At 37.7% G+C, this 18957-nt stretch overlaps 1 protein-coding gene across 1 annotated transcript in view; it reads right to left on the bottom strand.

The window, feature by feature from the left end:
• Positions 1-8759: 8759 nt before the first annotated feature.
• Positions 8760-18957, bottom strand: part of LOC123946463 (ankyrin repeat domain-containing protein 26-like) — a 49401-nt gene continuing 39203 nt past the window's right edge. The window contains 2 exon segments of the mRNA XM_046011843.1: positions 8760-8924; positions 18035-18250. Coding sequence (XP_045867799.1) covers positions 8760-8924; positions 18035-18250 — 381 coding nt within the window.

An 18957-nucleotide genomic window follows, 5' to 3' on the forward strand; every position in this document is an offset into this window, starting at 1 on the left:
CATGTCAAAGATTTTTCTCCTGTTTTTTCTTAGAGGAGTTTTATGGTTTCTGGTCTTACATTTAAGTCTTTAATCCATTTTGAGTTAATATTTCTTTATTCAGACAAGTTTAAAAAGCCTACTGATAGGGACACCTGAGTGGCGCAGTTGGTTAGACACGCAGCTCTTGGTTTCTGCTCAAGTCATGATCTCAGGATGTTGGGATCAAGCCTCACGCTGCGCTCTGTGCTCAGTGGGAAGTCTGCTTGAGATTCTCTCCCCCTCACTCTGCTCTCCCCACTCTCTCTTTTTCTCTCTCTCTAAAAATCTTTTAAAAAAATTCCACTGATACATTTGAGAAGATAGGCTAAATGGCAGTTTCTAGAAGCTGAGTTGCTATTGAATGCCATTATATTTATCACCATCTAACATATATTTTACTGATTGGTTTTGATGGTTAGTTATGTCTCCCACTAGAATAAAAACTTCAGGAAGGCAGAGATTACGGTGTCCTTGTTGTTGTTGCTCACTACTAAGCATCCCCAATGCTCAGAATGAAGTTTTGATAATAACCAATGGTTATATAGTATTTACTACATGCTTTGTAACAAGGATGGCTATGTACTTTATTTTCCAAACTGGGACTCTTTTTAGATTGAATGGGAGGACCTATTAATAATTATGCTAGGACAACAAGAATGATCAATGTCTAGGACACAGTAGATTTCACAGTTACTTTGTGTACAACTGTGTAACAAAACCTGTGTGTGTGTGTTTTATGGATATTTCCTCATTTGCTCCTCATTAGAACATGTGAAGAGATTACTGTTATCCCCATCCTACAGATGAGCTATAGAACACCACTATCTCCATTTTACAAATGAGGAAACTGTGATGTAGAAAGACTAAATAATTTTTTAGAGGGGAGGAGGGGCAGAAGGAGAGAATCTCAAGAAGACTCCCCTGCTAAGCGAGGAGCCTGATCTCACAACCCTGAGATCATGACCTGAGCCGAAATCAAGAGTTGGATGCTTAACTGATGAGCCACCCAGGTGCCCCATAAAGACTAAATAATTTAATCAAGACCTCACAACTAGTATATTAAGCCCAGGTTTGAGCTAAGGTAGTTTGGCCTCAGTGCGCGTGATCACTCTGATATATTAACTTGAAAAATATTTGTGGCTTAATGAATGAACTGGCCACATTCTTTCATATCCTTTGTAATTTCAAGTTCTCTCTATCAGGATACTCTGGAGAGATTGGCCAGTCTTTTTTTCCCATAATGAAGCCCATAACTCAGTGACTTATGGATAGCTTTGTCCAAATGAGAGAAACACCTAGGAACAGTTTGAAGCTTCATGTGAGATGGTATACTCATATATTAATTTATTCCAGTGTAAGAAATATATTCTGGCTTGGGAAAAATATAAAAACAGATATAAATTAATTGAAAACAATTTTACATTTACCATATAATATGTTCACTTAGTTTTTTGGATAACATTTTAATTTCACTGACTAGATTTCCTTCCAATAGAATATGAAGTCTGTTCTATGTGAAACATTTCTAAGAGCAGGTATGGTAATTATTTCAGATATATCATTGATGTGGGAAGACAGGGGAGTGAGGTAAAGTAAGGAAAATAAATTCTTATTTTTCTAGTCTGGAGGCCAAATATAGTCATTGAGATTATTATCACTGATTCTCTGAAGAAAATTTCCTTCAAAACTGTTTAGTTCTCTTTCTCAGCCTATGTTCAAATCTCTCTGTGATGAAAATATTAATACTCTCTTTTGACAAAGTTGTTTTGGTTGGTTGGTTGGTTTTTGCTGCCCAATATACAAAATTATTTTTGCCTCAGATCATCAGAAAACATAAATCTGGCTCAGGAGAAAAGACAAGACCCTGATGTTTAATATCCTTTTCCACTGAGAGACTGCAAATGTTAATTTTCTAATGTTTTCATTTGAATTATATGTTCACCTTTTTTTAGAACTCTGAAAGCACATAGAGACACAGAATGGGCAACAGTTTTAGTCAACTTTACTCACCTAGGGATCTTAGAGGAGAAGTAAAAAAGGGGGGGATGGAATTTTCACTATAGTTCCAACTAACGTGGGACAATGTGGTACATTTTGGAAAGTCCATGAACTTTGGAGTCAGACCCTATATTTAGGCTGTGTAGCTTGTTTTTCTCCTTAAGCTTCTCCTTCTTCACCTATTAAAAAAAGGTGATAAAAGCCTGCCATTGACCTTAGCAGAGTGATTAATGTTAATATCATCAGTAAAACATACTGACATCAAGTGCCCCTTGATAGGGCACACTGGGAGGCACATTGTCTTTATGGCATGCCCCCAACAGTGCTGAACCTCCAACTCATAATGAGAAATCACCGGAGAAGCCCACCCTGAGGCACATGGTACAAAATAATAGATGGGCATTCATTCCAAAATGAATTCCAAAATTCTGACATTCCAAAATGTCAGAATTGTGGAGACAAGGGAGAACTGAGGAATCGTTAGAGGCTGGAAGAAACCAAGGAGACAGGACAGAACTAAACCCAAGATGCCATCCTGGATCGGGTCCTAAAACAGAAGCAATGGAAAAACTGGTGAAATTTGATTAAGTTTTGAATTTGCTTAACAGTATTGTACTAATATTACGATGTACCGTCATTTTCTGTAAGATAATAACACAAAGGGAAGTGTATATAGGAATGCTGTTTTCGCATTTTGTCTTAAAAAGTCTAGAGTTACTTTTTAAAAAAGCCTCTCATGAAGACTTTTAGAATAATATATTCTGGGAAATCCGTAGTTTGCTTTTCATTTTTACTGCTCTAAACTGAGCACAGTTTGTTACATTAGTGACCTTGTGAATCTTTCTTGCTTGCAGTAACTCGTTGGAGTTACTCTTTATTTCTTTTTAACTTTCCCAATCTATTCAGCCTCTTGGTCCAGGTAATAATCGGAACGGCCAGGGGCCTTGGTTTTGTGGATCATTCAACAGAGAGCACAACTGCACAGCTCAGGACTCTTCTGAATTCTCAGGCTTAATGAGGACATCTACCTGTCTCTGGAGGTTTGCATGATTCCAAACATATTTTTCACCTGTTGCCTTAGTACTAATTGGGGGCAGGTGCAGAACCAGGGGCCATTAACTTCTCATGGACCCTAATTTCTGGTTGAGAGTGAAAGAGGAGAGAAGTGAGAACAGTGCTAATGAATGGACTCCAGCTTCTCATCAAAACAATAAAAACAGGAACCCCTTTAGAAGATGCTATCTTTGGCATCAGGTCTCAGAATGGCAACAGGAATGTGCTTGGAACAATTACGAAGTTACTGAAGTTTGTTACAGCAACACCTGCCCCTGTCATTTTTCTGCTCATCTTTACCTGATACTCATCCCATCCCCTCAAACATACCATGCCCATTCTTTGCTAAACACCCCGGTACCTCTGGTTGATCACCAGTTAGGTCACCTTAAGGCATACCTGTTTCTGGTAGCTGTATCCCATCTGTCCTCCCTGTCTCATTCCGCCTCTGAAGGCCCAAAGAAGTAGTTTTAATGGTCGGATGTAATTCCCTTGGACATACTGGTAGAGGCAGAAAGTTTTGCTCCTGTGCATATTTAAAAGCGATCTTTCCTAGCAATGGAAGAGCTGGGATGTCATAGATTTGTAACGTTTGTCTATGTCATCGATCACTTAAAGATGAGCTTGATATTCCACATGCTGAGAGGACACTGCACCGTCCAAAATGTTTTTGTCCAATGAATATGAACTTAGATTCTGATCTTATGTAATTTATCATTTATCGAGATCCAAGGATTTAACTTCAATGGTTAACATAGCCCAGATATTTCTAATTTATATTTCTTCACTGCTTAAACAAGGTAAGTCCAGATACTTTAAAACAAATTATCTGGGGTGTGTCTGGGTGGCACAGTCACTTGAGCACCGGACTCTTGATTTTGGCTCAGGTTGTGATCCAGGGTGATGAGATCCAGCCCCACTCCCGCACTGAGTCTGCTTGAGACTCCCTCTCCCTCCTCTCGGTGTCCCCCCTCTGCTGTAAAATAAATCTTTTTCTTTTTTTTAAGTGTAGTTTATTTATTTTTTAAAAAGATTTTATTTATTTATTTATTTGACAGACAGCAATCACAAGCAGGCAGAGAGGCAGGCAGAGAGAGGGGGAAGTAGGCTCTCTGCTGAGCAGAGAGCCTGATGCAGGGCTTGATCTCAGGACCCTGGGATCATGACCTGAGCTGAAGGCAGAGGCTTTATCCCACTAAGCCAACCAGGCGCCGCTAAAATAAATCTTTTAAAAAAATAAATAAATTGTCCGGTAAGTAATGAGGACACATACAATTCTGTTGAGGTTCTTGCCTTTCCCAACTCTTATAATCTGAATGCAAAACTACTAAAAAAATTAGAATTTTAGATAAACAATACATATTTTTTGCTAATCTGGCTCAATCCCATCATTTTACACATAAAGGAACAAAGAGAATAAGTAATTTCCCTAATCACATAGTTTGTGTTCTAGCTATAAATAGAATCTAGAACTTATGGGTGGCCAGATATTCTTTCCACCATAGCTTCTTATTTTTTATTTAAAAAGTTTTAACATCTCTATTGAGGCATAATTGATACACAAAGAAATACACGTTTGATATGTATGATTTGATGAGTTGGACATATGCAAACACCCACAGTACCATTGCCACAATCAAAAGACACATCTCATGCCTGCCAAGTTTCCTTGTGCTCCTGTGTGTGTGTGTGTGTGTGTGTGTGAAGCACATTTGACATAATCTACTCTCTTAACAAATTTTGAAGCAGACAATATTGTATAGTTACCTATACTATATTTGCTGCACGGAAGATCTCCAGAGGGCACCTGGGTGGCTCAGTCGGTTAAGCTTCTGCCTTCGGCTCAGGTCATGATCCCAGGGTCTTGGGATTAAGTCCTGTATCAGGGTCCTGGCTCAGCGGTGAGTCTGCTTCTCCCTCTACCCGTCTCCCCTGCTCATGATCTGTCTCTCACTCTCCTTCTCAAGTAAATAAAATCTTTAAAAAAAAAAATCTCCAGAATTTATTTATTTAGTAAAACTGAAACTTTATACCCATTGAACAACAATTCCCCATTTCTTCTACTCTGTAGCCCTTGGCAACCACTATTACATTCTTTGCTGCTATGAGTTTAACTATTTTAGATATCTTACATAGGTCAAATCATGCAGTATTTGTCCTGTGATTGGCTTATGTCACATAGTGTAATGTCTGCTAGGCTCATCTACATTGTCACAAATGGCAGGATTTACTTCTTTTTTAAGGCTGAAATATATATATATATAATGTATATATATATATGGCACTTTCTTTAGCTATTCATCCATCAATGAACACTTGAGTTGTTTCCATATCTCAGCTATTGTGAATAATGGTGCTATGAGAATGGGGGGTACAGATATCTTTGAGATAAAAAAAAATCTTTTAAAAATTATATATAGGTTTTATAGCACTATAAAAATTAGAATACATGCAAACATTGACAATAAACTTAGCAGCAATATATCAAAATAATCTGTGTCTAAATCTCTAGGTTGACATATAGTAAAAAAAAATTGGAAAATACCAAAAAGTTATCAATTAACATGACTGAAGTATTCATGGAAACTTGGTTGGTTGGGTGCTATTTAGAAAGCTGGTATTTGGGTAGCCTGAAACATGTAAAACCCAATAATGCTGATTTCCACATAAAAAATCTGCTTAAAAGCTAAATAGCTGCCAAGAAACATAGCTTAAAATATTATATAAACTTTCATTACATACATGATCCAGAAATGTTTTCCTTTAATAAAGATTTTTGCATAACATCCATTTAATAGGAAACAATTAAAATGTTGTATAAACATCCAGTAAATAAATTTTTACTATTTATCTTTCAGATGGTACACCTTTTCTTCAGAAACTGTGAGAAATCTCTGGATGATTTCAGTACATCGTCATAATTCATATGTCTTTCAAAAGTAGATTCTAAAGAGGTGGCCCCACAGGATGAGCCTGATTCAAATTCAGCAGCAACTGAAAAGAATTACAGTCTTTACCTAAAATACTTCATTGTTAACTAAAGGTTAGTAAAACAAAAAAGTTGAAGCCTTAGGAGTGTTATGAAGAATGAAAAATATCTAATACAATTACAATATAAAATACAATTTTACTTTTTTTTTTAAAAGATTTTATTTATTTATTTGACAGACAGATCACAAGTAGGCAGAGAGGCAGGCAGAGAGAGAGGAGGAAGCAGGCTCCCTGCTGAGCAGAGAGCCCGATGTGGGGCTTGATCCCAGGACTCTGGGATCAGGACCTGAGCTGAAGGCAGAGCCTTTAACCCACTGAGCCACCCAGGCGCCCCACAAGTTTACTTTTAAATATATTTTGCTCACGGTTGCCCACTGAGGTACTAGCTATTGTGGATAAATATCAGAGCTTCTGTTTTTCTCATTGCAAGATGATAACAGAGCCCACCCATGAACAATCATATACGACAGACTGAAAAATCAAACTGGCAATTTTCAGAGTTGAACATAAGAATACACAGAAGGAAAATCCTAGTTTTCTATCAATATTGTCTGCTTTTTGGTGGAGGGGATATGTAAGTTGATACCTGAAGGACAGGGAAGAAGTGTGCCAGGTAGAGGGAAGATGCATATACAAAGAACGTACACAGAAAGTGAGAAGAACACTTGTGGAATTGCATATAGTCGACGCTGAAGAGGTGCGAGAGCAAAGCAGCAGAGTAACGTAACTGTTAGCGATAGAGAAGGCTGAAAAATCTGGCAAGAACCAAACTGATTTGGGTGTTTTTATTCCATGCATGGAGCTTGGAATTTTACCCAATGGCAAAAGGTAAATCAATGACAAAATCAACGACTGGAGAGTTAACTGTCACCTGTCAAGCGACAGGTATTTGAACTATAATTGCTTAACTAAGTATCACCTAAGACAAGGCTGCTTTTTTTGTTTGTTTGTTTTATATCATTAGCAGAAACAAGGATTTGAGAAAGCCCACATATTCAGGTTGACAGTTCCAGAGGGATGGCAGAAGTGAAGGAGGATTACAGCTTGAAATAACAGATAAATAGACATTTGGAGATATTTTTTTCCCCATTTTATTTATTTTTTCAGCGTAACAGTATTCATTCTTTTTGCACAACACCCAGTGCTCCATGCAAAACGTGCCCTCCCCATTACCCACCACCTGTTCCCCAACCTCCCACCCCTGACCCTTCAAAACCCTCAGGTTGCCCCAACCTCCCACCCCTGACCCTTCAAAACCCTCAGGTTGTTTTTCAGAGTCCATAGTCTCTTATGGTTCGCCTCCCCTCCCCAATGTCCATAGCCCGCTCCCCCTCTCCCAATGGAGATTTTTTTTTAAAAGTCTGAAACACGATGACTAAAGGAGGAATAAGTATGTTCCTCATTATGCTTATGTTTTTTTATTAGATATATATTAAAAATTTTAGCATAGTACCTATTATCCAAACAATGGAAAGCAATGCCATTTACCATTCATAGTTTATTTCAGAAATCAATGACCATCTCAATTCAGAAATTTGGCAACATACCTTCTTCTTGTTCTCTAGTTATGTTTTTTTCCAACTCCTGCTGCATCTGAAATAAGTCAAATATTATTTATAATGCTCAAGTTAAACAAGAGACTTTATTGTAGGAATTATATATAGCTTATGAAATGTGAACTTAAAATAACACTATTAGAGACTAAAACTAAGTCAGGGATTGCTTAAATAGAAAGATAATTACATAAATAAAATAAATCCCTAATTATTTTAATCTTAGGTAACAGAAGAAATACATGTTACGCTATTTAGATAAATCTGATAAAAAGTACAATTAATATTGGTCTATTAAATATACATAATTTCTGGAAGAAGAGGAATATGGCAGAGGCATAGGGGACCATAGTTTTGTCCAGTCCCTGGAACTCAGCTAGATAGCTTTCAAATCATTCTGAACACCTGTGAACTCAACCTGAGATCTAAGAAAAGAACTGTTATAATTCTACAAATAGAAAAGTGACCACGTTCTGAAAGGTAGGAAGTGTGGCGTGGAGAAGTGAATCCAAGGTGATACCTGAGAAGATAAACTGTTGGGGTGGGGCATAAACTGCCTATCAGAAAGTGGTATAGCAGTGGCGTGCAAACTGGAACTTTTATAAGTCTAATCTGGTGAGGGACACACCTGCTTGAAAAGCACTCAGGTGGAGAAGTAGGTCGGAATCCTAGGTAGAACTGCCTGATCTCAGGATCCCCAGGGTCACAGAAAGAATGGGGTGCTTGAGTATGGGAGAGTTCCCAGGTGTTTCAGCAGGGAAGCCAGCAGCAATCAAAGAGCAGAGGAGGGGGCTTTCAGCTCAGTGTTGCCATTAACCACAAACCCTAGCCCACTGGGTAACTTCTCCCAGAGCATGGGCCCAACCCGCAAAAAAACCAGGGCAAGACCTCCCTCCCTCCCCCTGGAGGAATGGCATGAATGCATGCCACAGGAGACTGCAAAGTTTGGAAACTCCAAAGAGGGTTGCATGGCTGAGATAAAAATGCTCAAAGGTTGGGTGTACACAGAGTGCAGGCAGAAACCAGGGAGATAAGAGTGATTGACAGATTTTCTGTGAGGGACACTGAAGAGTGGAGGGTACCCGCTTTCAGCTCTAGGGCTGGACACTGGACTGGGTGGCTCACATTTTCATTCTAATCCTCTCAAGCAGTGCGGAAAACCGTCAGGGAACAAAAGCCACGAAGACGAATCTGGAGGCCCTTACTTAACCTGGCCCCTGGCAAGGGCAGCGCAGTACCACCAGGGCAAAGACCTCTGAGAATCAGCGCAACAGGCCCCTCCCCCAGAAAATCAGCAAGAACTTCCCGCTAAAATCAACTGTAACCAATCACAAAGAACTATAAAACTCTAGTGCTGGGGGAAAATCCTCCCTAATCTTAATCTTAATCTTTCAAGTTTAATTTTCCTTTTCTTTTTCCATTTCAACCAATTTCTCATTTTATCAACTCGGGTTTTTAAAACTTTTTTAATTTTAATTTTTATAGTTACATTCTATCCTTTCATAGTGTTTAACTTTATTTTTGCATATATATATGCAAAAAAATATATATGCAAATATAGATATATATATTTTTTCTTTTTTTACAATTTTGGGATGTAGTTTCCTCTAACAAACAGACCAAAATATACCCAGGATCTAGTATATTGCTCTGTTCTCATCACCTGTCTGATTATATTCTCTCTTTTTAAATTTTTAGTTTATTTATTTATTTATTTATTTTGGTTTCTGGTCTCTTCTAATTGGTTTAAGATTATATTTCTCTGGCATTGTTGTTGTTATTTTAGTATTTTGTTCTCTCATTTTCTATTCTTCTCTAGACAGAATGACTAGATGGAAAAACTCACCTGAAATAAGAGAACAGAAGGTACTACTGACTGTCAGGGACCTAATCAGTATGGATGTAAGTAAGATGGCAGAATTAGAGTTTAGAATAACAACTATAAAAATACTAGCTGGGCTTGAAAAAAGCACAAAAGACACTGCAGAATCCCTTTCTGGAGAAATAAAAGAACAAAAATATTACCAACTTGAAATCAAAAGGTTATTAATGAGATGCAATAAAAAAATGGAGACTCTACCTCCAGAAACAGTATGGAGGTTCCTCAAGAAGTTAAAAATATGACCCCGTAATTGTACTGCAAGGTATTTACCCCAAAGATGCAAACATGCTGATCTGAAGGGGCACCTGGACACCAACATTTATAAAAGCAATCTCCACAATAGCCAAACTGTGGAAACAGCCCATCTGTCCATCAACAGATGAATGGATAAAGAAAATGTGGTGTATATATAAATACAATGGAATATTACAAAGCCATCAAAAAGGATGAACTCTTACAATTTACATTGATGTGGATGGAAACGGGGGGTACTATACTGAGAGAGATAAGTCAATCACAGAAAGACAATTATCATATTGTTTCATACATATGGGGAATATAAGAAACAGTGCAGAGAATCATAGGGGAAGGGGGGGAAACTAAATAGAAGAAATCAAAGAGGGAGAAAAATCATGAGAGACTCTTAACTATAGGAAACAAACAGATGTTTGCTGAAGGGGAGGTGGGATGGGGGAGGGGTAATTGGGTGATGGGCATGAAGGAGGGCATGTGATGTGTAGAGCACTGGGTATTATATACAACTGATGGTTAACTGAACACTATATCTGAAACTGATATATCTGAAACTGATATATCATATATCAGCTAATTGAATAGAAATTTTTAAAAAATCATCATGTACTTAATGGGTAATGGTGAAATAAAACACTACTTATCTTTTACAGACTTACTGAGCTATAATTAACTAATAAATATTAACTATTTCAAATTAAAAAATTGGAGGCTCTAACTGCTAGGATAAATGACACAAAAAAGGAGAAGTACTGACATAGAAGACAAAATGTTGGAGAATAAAGAAGTTGAGAAAAAAGAGAGATAAACAATTACTGGATCACAAGGGAGAATTCAAGAAATAAGTGATACCATAAAGCAAAACAATATTAGAATAACTGGAATCCCAGAAGAGGAGGAAAAGAGGTGTGGCAGAAGGTATATCTGAGAAATTATAGCAGAGAACCTCTGTAATCTGGGGAAGGAAAAAGTCATTCAAATCCAGGAGGCACAGAGAACCCCCTTCAACATCAGTAAGAATAGGCCAACACCTCGACATATAGTAGTGAAGCTTGCAAATTTCAAAGACAAAGAGAAAATCCAGAAAGCAGCTCAGGACATGCCAGAAAGGACTGGCATGGTATAGTCAGGGTGCTAAACCAGAACAATATGCAGCCAAGAATACTTTATTCAGCAAGGCTGTCATTCAAAATAGAGGAGAGATAAAGAGTTTCCAGGACAAACGGAAACTAAAAAATTTGTGACCACCAAACCAGCCCTGCAAGAAATACTAAAGGGGATCCTTTAAGCAAAGAGAGAGCCCCAAAGTGAGATAGACCAGAAAGGAACAGAGACATTATACAGAAACAATGACATTATAGGTAATACAATGGCACTCAATTCATATCTTTTGATAGTTACCCTGAAAGTAAATGGGCCACATTCCCCAATCAAAAGACATAGGGTATCAGACTGGATAAAAAAGCAAGACCCATCAATATGCTATCTGCAAGAGACTCACTTTAGACCGAAGGACACATCCAGATTGAAAGTGAGGGGGTACAAAACTATTTACCATGCTAATGGACATCAAAAGAAAGCCGGGGTGGCAATCCTTCTATCAGACAAATTAGACTTTAAGCCAAAGGCCGTCATAAGAGATGTGGAAAGACACTATCATAATTAAAGGGTATCTCCAAAAAGAAGATCTAACAATTGTCAAGGTTTATGCCCCTAACATGGGAGCAGCCAATTACATAAGCCAACTAATAACAAAATTAAAGAAACACATCGAGCATAATACAATAAATAATAGGGGACTTTTACATCTCACTCACTGCAATGGACAGATCATCTAAGCAGAAGATCAACAAGGACAAAAGGGCTTTGAATGACACACTAGACCAGATGGACTTCACAGATATATTCAGAGCATTCCATCCCAAAGCCCCAGAATACACATTCTTCTCCAGGGCACATGGAGCTTTCTCCAGAAGAGATCACATACTGAGTCACAAATCAGGTCTCAACCGGTACCAAAAGTTTGGGATCATTCCCTGCATATTTCCAGACCATAGTCCCTTGAAACTTGAACTCAATCACAAGAGGAAATTTGGGAAGAACTCAAATACACGGAGACTAAAGAGCATCTGACTAAAGAATGAATGGGTCAACCAGAAAATTAACGAACAGGTAAAAGAATTCATGAAACAAAGGAAAATGAAAACACAACCATTTAAAATCTTTGGGATGCAGCCTAGGCAGTCCTTAAGAGGGAAGTATAGAGCAAAACAAGCCTTTCTCAAGAAACAAAGAAGGTCCTAAATACACAACCTATCCTTCCACCTAAAGGAGCTGGAGAAACAACAGCAAAGAAAGCCTAAATCCAGCAGGAGAAGAGAATTAAAAATGACCAGAGCAGAAATCAATGAAATAGAAACCGAAAGTACAGCAACAAAACTAAGAGCTGGCTCTTTGAAAGAAGTAATAGGATTGATAAACCCCTGGCCAGACTTTGCAAAAAGAAAAGAGAGAGGACCCAAATTAATAAAATCATGATTGAAAGAAGAAAGATCACAACCAACACCAAGGAAACACAAACAATTTTAAGAATGTATAATGAACAACTATTCGCAATTAGGCAATCTGGAAGAAATTAGGCAACCTGGAAGAAATGGTAACAGAAAAACCTGAACAGACCCATTACCAGCAAGGAAACTGAAGCAGTCATCAAAAATCTCCCAACAAAGAAAACTCCAGGGCCAGATGGCTTCCCTGGAGAGTTCGACCAAACATTTAAAGAGGAATTAATACCTATTCTTCTGAAGCTGTCTCAAAAAATAAAAATGGATGGAAAACTTCCAAACTCTTTCTATGAGGCAGCATTACCTTGATCCCAAAACCAGACAAAGACCCCACCAAAAAGCAGAATTACAGACCAATACTGCTGATGAACACGGATGCAAAAATTCTCACCAAGATACTAGCCAACAGGATCCAACAGTACATTAAAAGGATTATTCACCGTGACCAAGTAGGACTTATTCCTGGTCTGCAAGGGTGGTTCAACATCAGCAAATCAATCAGTGTGACACAATATGTTAATAAAAGAAAGACCAAAAACCATATGATACTCTCAATAGATGCAGAAAAACCATCTGACAAGGTACAGCATCCCTTCTTGATTAAAATTCTTCATGGTGCAAGGATAGAGGGAACATACCTCAATATCATAAAAGCCATCTACAAAAAGCCCACAGTGAATATCATTTTCAATGGGGAAAAACTGAGAGCTTCGCCCCTAAGTCAGGAACATGGCAGGGTGGCTACTCTACTACTAGAAGTCCTAGCCTCAGCAATCAGACAACAAAAAGAAATAAAGACATCTGAATCAGCAAGAAGTCAAACTCCCACTCTTTGCAGATGATGTGATACTCTATGTGGAAAACCCAAAAGACTCGACCCTAAAATTGTTAGAAGTCCTACTGGAATTCAGCAAAGTGGCAGGATATAAAATCAATGCACAGAAATCAGTTAGAAGAATGAGATAGAAGAAAGAGAAGTTAAGGAGTTAAACCCATTTACAATTGCACCAAAAACCATTAGGATACCTAGGAATAAACCCAACCAAAGAGGCAAGGGATCGGTACTCTGAAAACTATAGAAACTCATGAGAGAAGCTGAGGAAGACACAAAGAAATGGAAAAACCTTCCATGCTCATGGATTGGAAGAACAAATACCATTAAAATATCTATACTTCCCAGAGCAATCTATACATTCAACACAATCCCTATCAAAATACCATCAACATTTTTTCAGAGCTGGTACAAATAATCCTAAGATTTGTATGGAACCAGAAAAGACCCCAAATGGCCAAAGGAATGTAGAAAAAGGAAACCAAAGCTGGTGGAATCACAATTCTGGACTTCAAGCTCTATGACAAAGCTGTCTTCATCAGGTTAGTATGGTATTGGCACAAAAACAGACACATAGATCAATGGAACAGAATAGAGAACCCAGAAATGGACCCTCAACTCTATGGTCAACTAATCTGTGACAAAGCAGGAAAGAATGTCCAATGGAACAAAAGACAGTCATTCCAACAAATGGTGTTGGGAAAACTGGACAGCCACAAGTAGAAGAATGAAACTGGACCATATTCTTACACCACACAGAAAAATAAGATTTAAAATGGATGTAAGGCCTAAATGTGAGACAGGAACCCATCAAAATCCTAGAAGAGAACACAGGTTGTATTCTCTCTGACTTTGGCCAAAGCAACTTCTTGCTAGACACATCTCCAAAGGCGAGGGAAACAAAGACTGCATCAAGATAAAAAGGTTTTGCATAGCAAAGGAAGCAACTGACAACACTAAAAGATGACCTACAGAATGGAAAATGAGATTTGCAATTTACATATCAGATATCCAAAATCTATAAAGAACGTATCAAACTCAATACCCAAAGAACAAACAATCTAGTCAAGAAATGGGTAGAAGAAATGAACAGACATTTCTCCAAAGAAGACACACAAATGGGCAATAGACATGAAAAAAATGCTCAACATCACTTGGCATCAGGGAAATAAATACAAATCAAAAGCACAATGAGATATCACCTTACACCTGTCAGAATGGCTAAAATGAACAAGTCAGGAAAAAGCAGATGTTGTCAGGCATGCAGAGAAAGCAGAACCCTCTTACATTGTTGGTGGGAATGTAAGCTGGTGCAGCCATTCTGAAAAACAGTACAGTGGTTCCTCAAAGAGCTGAAAATAGAGCTAACCAACAATCCAGTAATTGCACTACTATGGATTTACCCCAAAGATATAAATATATTGATCCAAAGGGGCACCTGCACCCCTCAATCAACAAATGAGTTACCAATGTTGTGAGTTATTTATAGCAAAATTTAAAACACTGAACAGATTCCTCTTTGCCATCTAGCCTCTCCACTAGTTCATATGTACAAAAGACACGATTAACTTTAATTATAAATTAAATCCACTCAGAAATTATAGGTAAACCTTCATTTCCATGTGAGAACATTTCTCTACCTTCTTCATGACAGGAAAGGAGATTTACCTAATGGGTGAATTTGGGAGAAGGCACTAAGCAGTGCCTACATGTTTCCAAATCTCTTCTTTGAAAAGCTATGCTTGCCATAGTATGTCTGCTTTCATCTTTGTGGGATGCGCATCAAAAATCTGTTCCTTCCATTTACAACTGTGTGTGGAAGTGCCTAATTTGGAATAAAGTATTAGGAAGTTCGCTGTGGCTACATACCTAAACCACATCCTCCAATTTGTTGATATGTATTAAAGTTACTAAGCTTATCTCCAACTGCCTGACTCCTATGTTCTCAACTCAGAAAAAGAAGAGCATAACAAATAACACGGAGGACATGGGGAGATGGAGAGGAGAAGGGAGTTGAGGGAAATTGGGGGGGAGATGAACCATGAGAGACTGTGGACTCTGAAAAACAGTCTGAGGGTTGGGGCGGTGGGTGGGAGGATGGGGGAGCCTGGTGGTGGGTATTATGGAGGGCACACATTGCATGGAGCACTGGGTGTGGTGCATAAACAAAGAATTCTGTTACACTGAAAAGAAATTAAATTTTTTAAAAAAGTAGAGCAATGTTATCTGTCACCTACTCTACCACAGTTTCAACAAGAAAAATGAACAAACAATACTTAGAAATGGTATCTTCTTCCTTGACTTTATAACTAACATTCATTGTTCAAAGCAACATACTTTAAAGAGGGAGAAAGTTAAAAAGAACAACTTCAGAAATAAACACAGAAAGTCAGACAAAATGAGGAGATAGAGGAATATGTTCCAAATGAAAGAAAAATACAACACTTCAGAAAAATAACTAAATGAAACAGAGATAAGTAATTGACCTGATAAAGAGTTCAAAGTAATGGTCATAAAAACGCTCAGCCAATTTGGGAGAAGAATGGATGGATTCAGTGAGAACTTCAACAAAGAGAAAATATAAAGAAGAACCAATCAGAGCTGAAAAATACAATACCTGAAATGAAAAATACACCAGAGGGAATCAATAGCAGATTAAAAGCTACAGATGAACAGATAAGTGACAAGACAGGGTAGCAGAAATCATCCAAGCCAAAAAATAAAAAGATAAAAGAATTGAAAAAAATGAGGACAGGTTAAGGGACCTCCTAGGATTGAGCCCCACACCAGGCCCCGTGCTCAGGAAGTATGCTTCTCCCTTTCTCTGTGGCCCTCCCCTCCCATCTGTGTTCTCTCTTGCTTGCTCTCAAAAATAGATTATTAAAGAAAGAAAGAAAGAAAAGGCCATAACTAGAAATAAGAAAATTATGAAAGAAAGAGTTTTATTGGTAAAAGCAAACATACAATAAAAGTAATAGATCAATCACTTTTATAAAGCCAGTATGAATGTTAAAAGACGAAAGTAGTAACAACAATTATATCTACAGTAATTAGTTAAGGGATACACAAAATAAAAAGATGTAAACTAAGACATCAAATACATAAAACAAGGTGGGGTGGGAAAATGTAGTGTTTTAAAAATGTGTTTGAACTTAAGTAACCATCAACTTAAAATAGACTTCTATATACATGGGATGTTATATATGAACTTCATTGTGATCACAAAAATCTATAACATACAAAAAAGAAAAAGAAAGGCAACCGAGCATAACACTAAAGAAAGTCCTCAAATTAGAAGGAAAGAGAGCAAGACAATAAGGAAACCAAATGAAAGAACAAGATTGAGACCTCATTTACCATGAGCCTATGCTACTTTTGTCTACATTAATAAGACCATGAATATACCTTCAAAACCATAAACCTATGTACATTGATTGAAATGGATATTTTAATAACAATGATACATAATGGAAACTAGCTGCTACTTAAAGACTCCCTATTACTCCCATCTTAGTCATCAATCATTCAAGTGATGGCAGGGTAGATATATGTGAACTTCATTTTAAAAATTCCAATTGGGGGGCACCTAGGTGGCTCAGTCAGTTAAGGACCTGATCTTGACTTTGGTTCAGGTCATGATCTCAGGATCGTTGAGACTGAGCCCTGCATCAGGCTCTGCACTGAGTATGGAACCTGTTTACCCTCTGCACCTCATCGCCCCCCCCCCCCACCATCTTGCACACACACACTCTCTCTCTCTCTCTCTAAAAAAAAAAATCCAGTATTTGCTTGATTTAGCGATTTGGAAAATGCTCTACAATTGCTCAGCAAGACATTTTGTAAAATTTGAAATAGAAGTGTTACAAGTTTTTAAAAAATGCTCCAAGTAAGAACACAATTAAGGGGGTGCCTGGGTGGCTCAGTGGGTTAAAGCCTCTGCCTTCGGCTCAGGTCATGGTCACAGGGTCCTGGGATCGAACCCCACATTGGGCTCTCTGCTTAGCGGGGAGCCTGCTTCCCTTCCTCTCTCTCTGCCTGCCTCTCTGCCTACTTGTGATCTCTGTCAAATAAATAAATAAAATCTTAAAAAAAAAGAAAACAATTAAGGATGTACTCTCAGGTAAGAAAATGACAACAATTATAACTTAAAAAGAAAAATTAATCTTTTTAGCATTACAAGTTTATTTAATTCAGAAAAAGGACTTATCATGGATTCTTTTAAATAATAAATATCCATATGTGATTAAGTGTTTGGATTCTTATTGTTCACTTATACATAGGGGTGGGAAAAATGGGTAACAGCGAACTTTAAAATTGTTATGAACCATTGCCAACCAGGAAATTAGTCAAAGCATCTAAGTATAGATTTCACTAGTGAGCAACAATATTTACTTTCTAAAATTGAATTTAGATGTAGGTTTTCAAGAAATTTAAAATGTGTCAGTTTTGGGGTGCCTGGGTAACTCAGTCAAGTGTCTGACTCTTGTTTTTGGCTCAGGTTATAATCTTAGGGTTGTGAGACTGGGCCCCATGTAGGGTTCCACACTTAGCAGGAAGTCTGCTTGAGAGTCTCACACTCTCTCCCCCTCTTGTACACTCTCTCTCTAAAATAAATAAAATCTTGAAAAAATAATAAAATATGTCATTTTAGTTATACTTATTGAATAAAGGTAATAATAGGTATGTTATCTCTTGAAAATAAGAGCTCCAGGAACTAAGAAAAAAAAATCAAAATTTCTGTCTCATTTCTTTATTAGCACAAATAATTATGACTTTTACTTAATGTGTATTAGTTAGCTAAACAACTCAGAATTTTGCCAAATTAAAAACAAAAATTATATCAGAAATCTGAAACCCAAGGGAAAAAAGGTAAGATAATATAACTAACCTTGGTCAAGAAAGTCCCGATGTCATTACTTGAGGTATGAATCACCACGTTTTCTCTTAGAGCAACATTTCTATTGAATAGCGAACTATTACTACTAACATTTCTACCATAAGGCAGTTCCAGGGCTGGCCTCATATTAATAGTGTTGAGCAAAGTTTGCTTCTGCTGCTTCTCCACCAGAAGTTTGGTACTGGTCTCTGCCAGCCTCTCACTAGTCTTGTTAAGATTACAAAACACAATGCTTAGTATTTCATTTTTCCCCAAATCATTCCTAAATTACTTGCATTTTTTTAAGTTTCCATAATAGTAAACAGAATGTGCCATTAAATAGTGTTTTAAATGAAACAAGATGGGATTGGGAGGGAGACAAACCATAAATGACTCTTAATCTCACAAAACAAACTGGGGGTTGCTGGGGGGAGGTGGGATTGGGATAGGGGGAGGGGGCTACGGACATTGGGGAGGGTAAGTGCTATCGTGAGTGCTGTGAAGTGTGTAAACCTGGCGATTCACAGACCTGTACCCCTGGGGATAAAAATACATTATATGTTTATTAAAAAAAAAAAAATTTGGAAGGGGAGGCGAACCATAAGAGACTATGGACTCTGAAAAACAACCTGAGGGTTTTGAAGGGTCAGGGGTGGGAGGTTGGGGGAACAGGTGGTGGGTAATGGGGAGGGCACGTTTTGCATGGAGCACTGGGTGTTGTGCAAAAAGAATGAATACTGTTACGCTGAAAAAATAAATAAAATGGAAAAAAATAGTGTTTTAACATGGTAAATGTGACAGAGCAGACCTACTATGTATAATTATAGGTTTAAAACTGTTCTAAAGAAGTATATTTATTTCTAGGGTTCCTAACTAACAAGTACTTCAAATTAAGGAGGGAGAGGAATGGCTAGCAGTGATGTCCATGGCTTAAC

Source organism: Meles meles, chromosome 7 (genome assembly GCF_922984935.1).
Source record: "Meles meles chromosome 7, mMelMel3.1 paternal haplotype, whole genome shotgun sequence".
NCBI lineage: Eukaryota > Metazoa > Chordata > Mammalia > Carnivora > Mustelidae > Meles > Meles meles.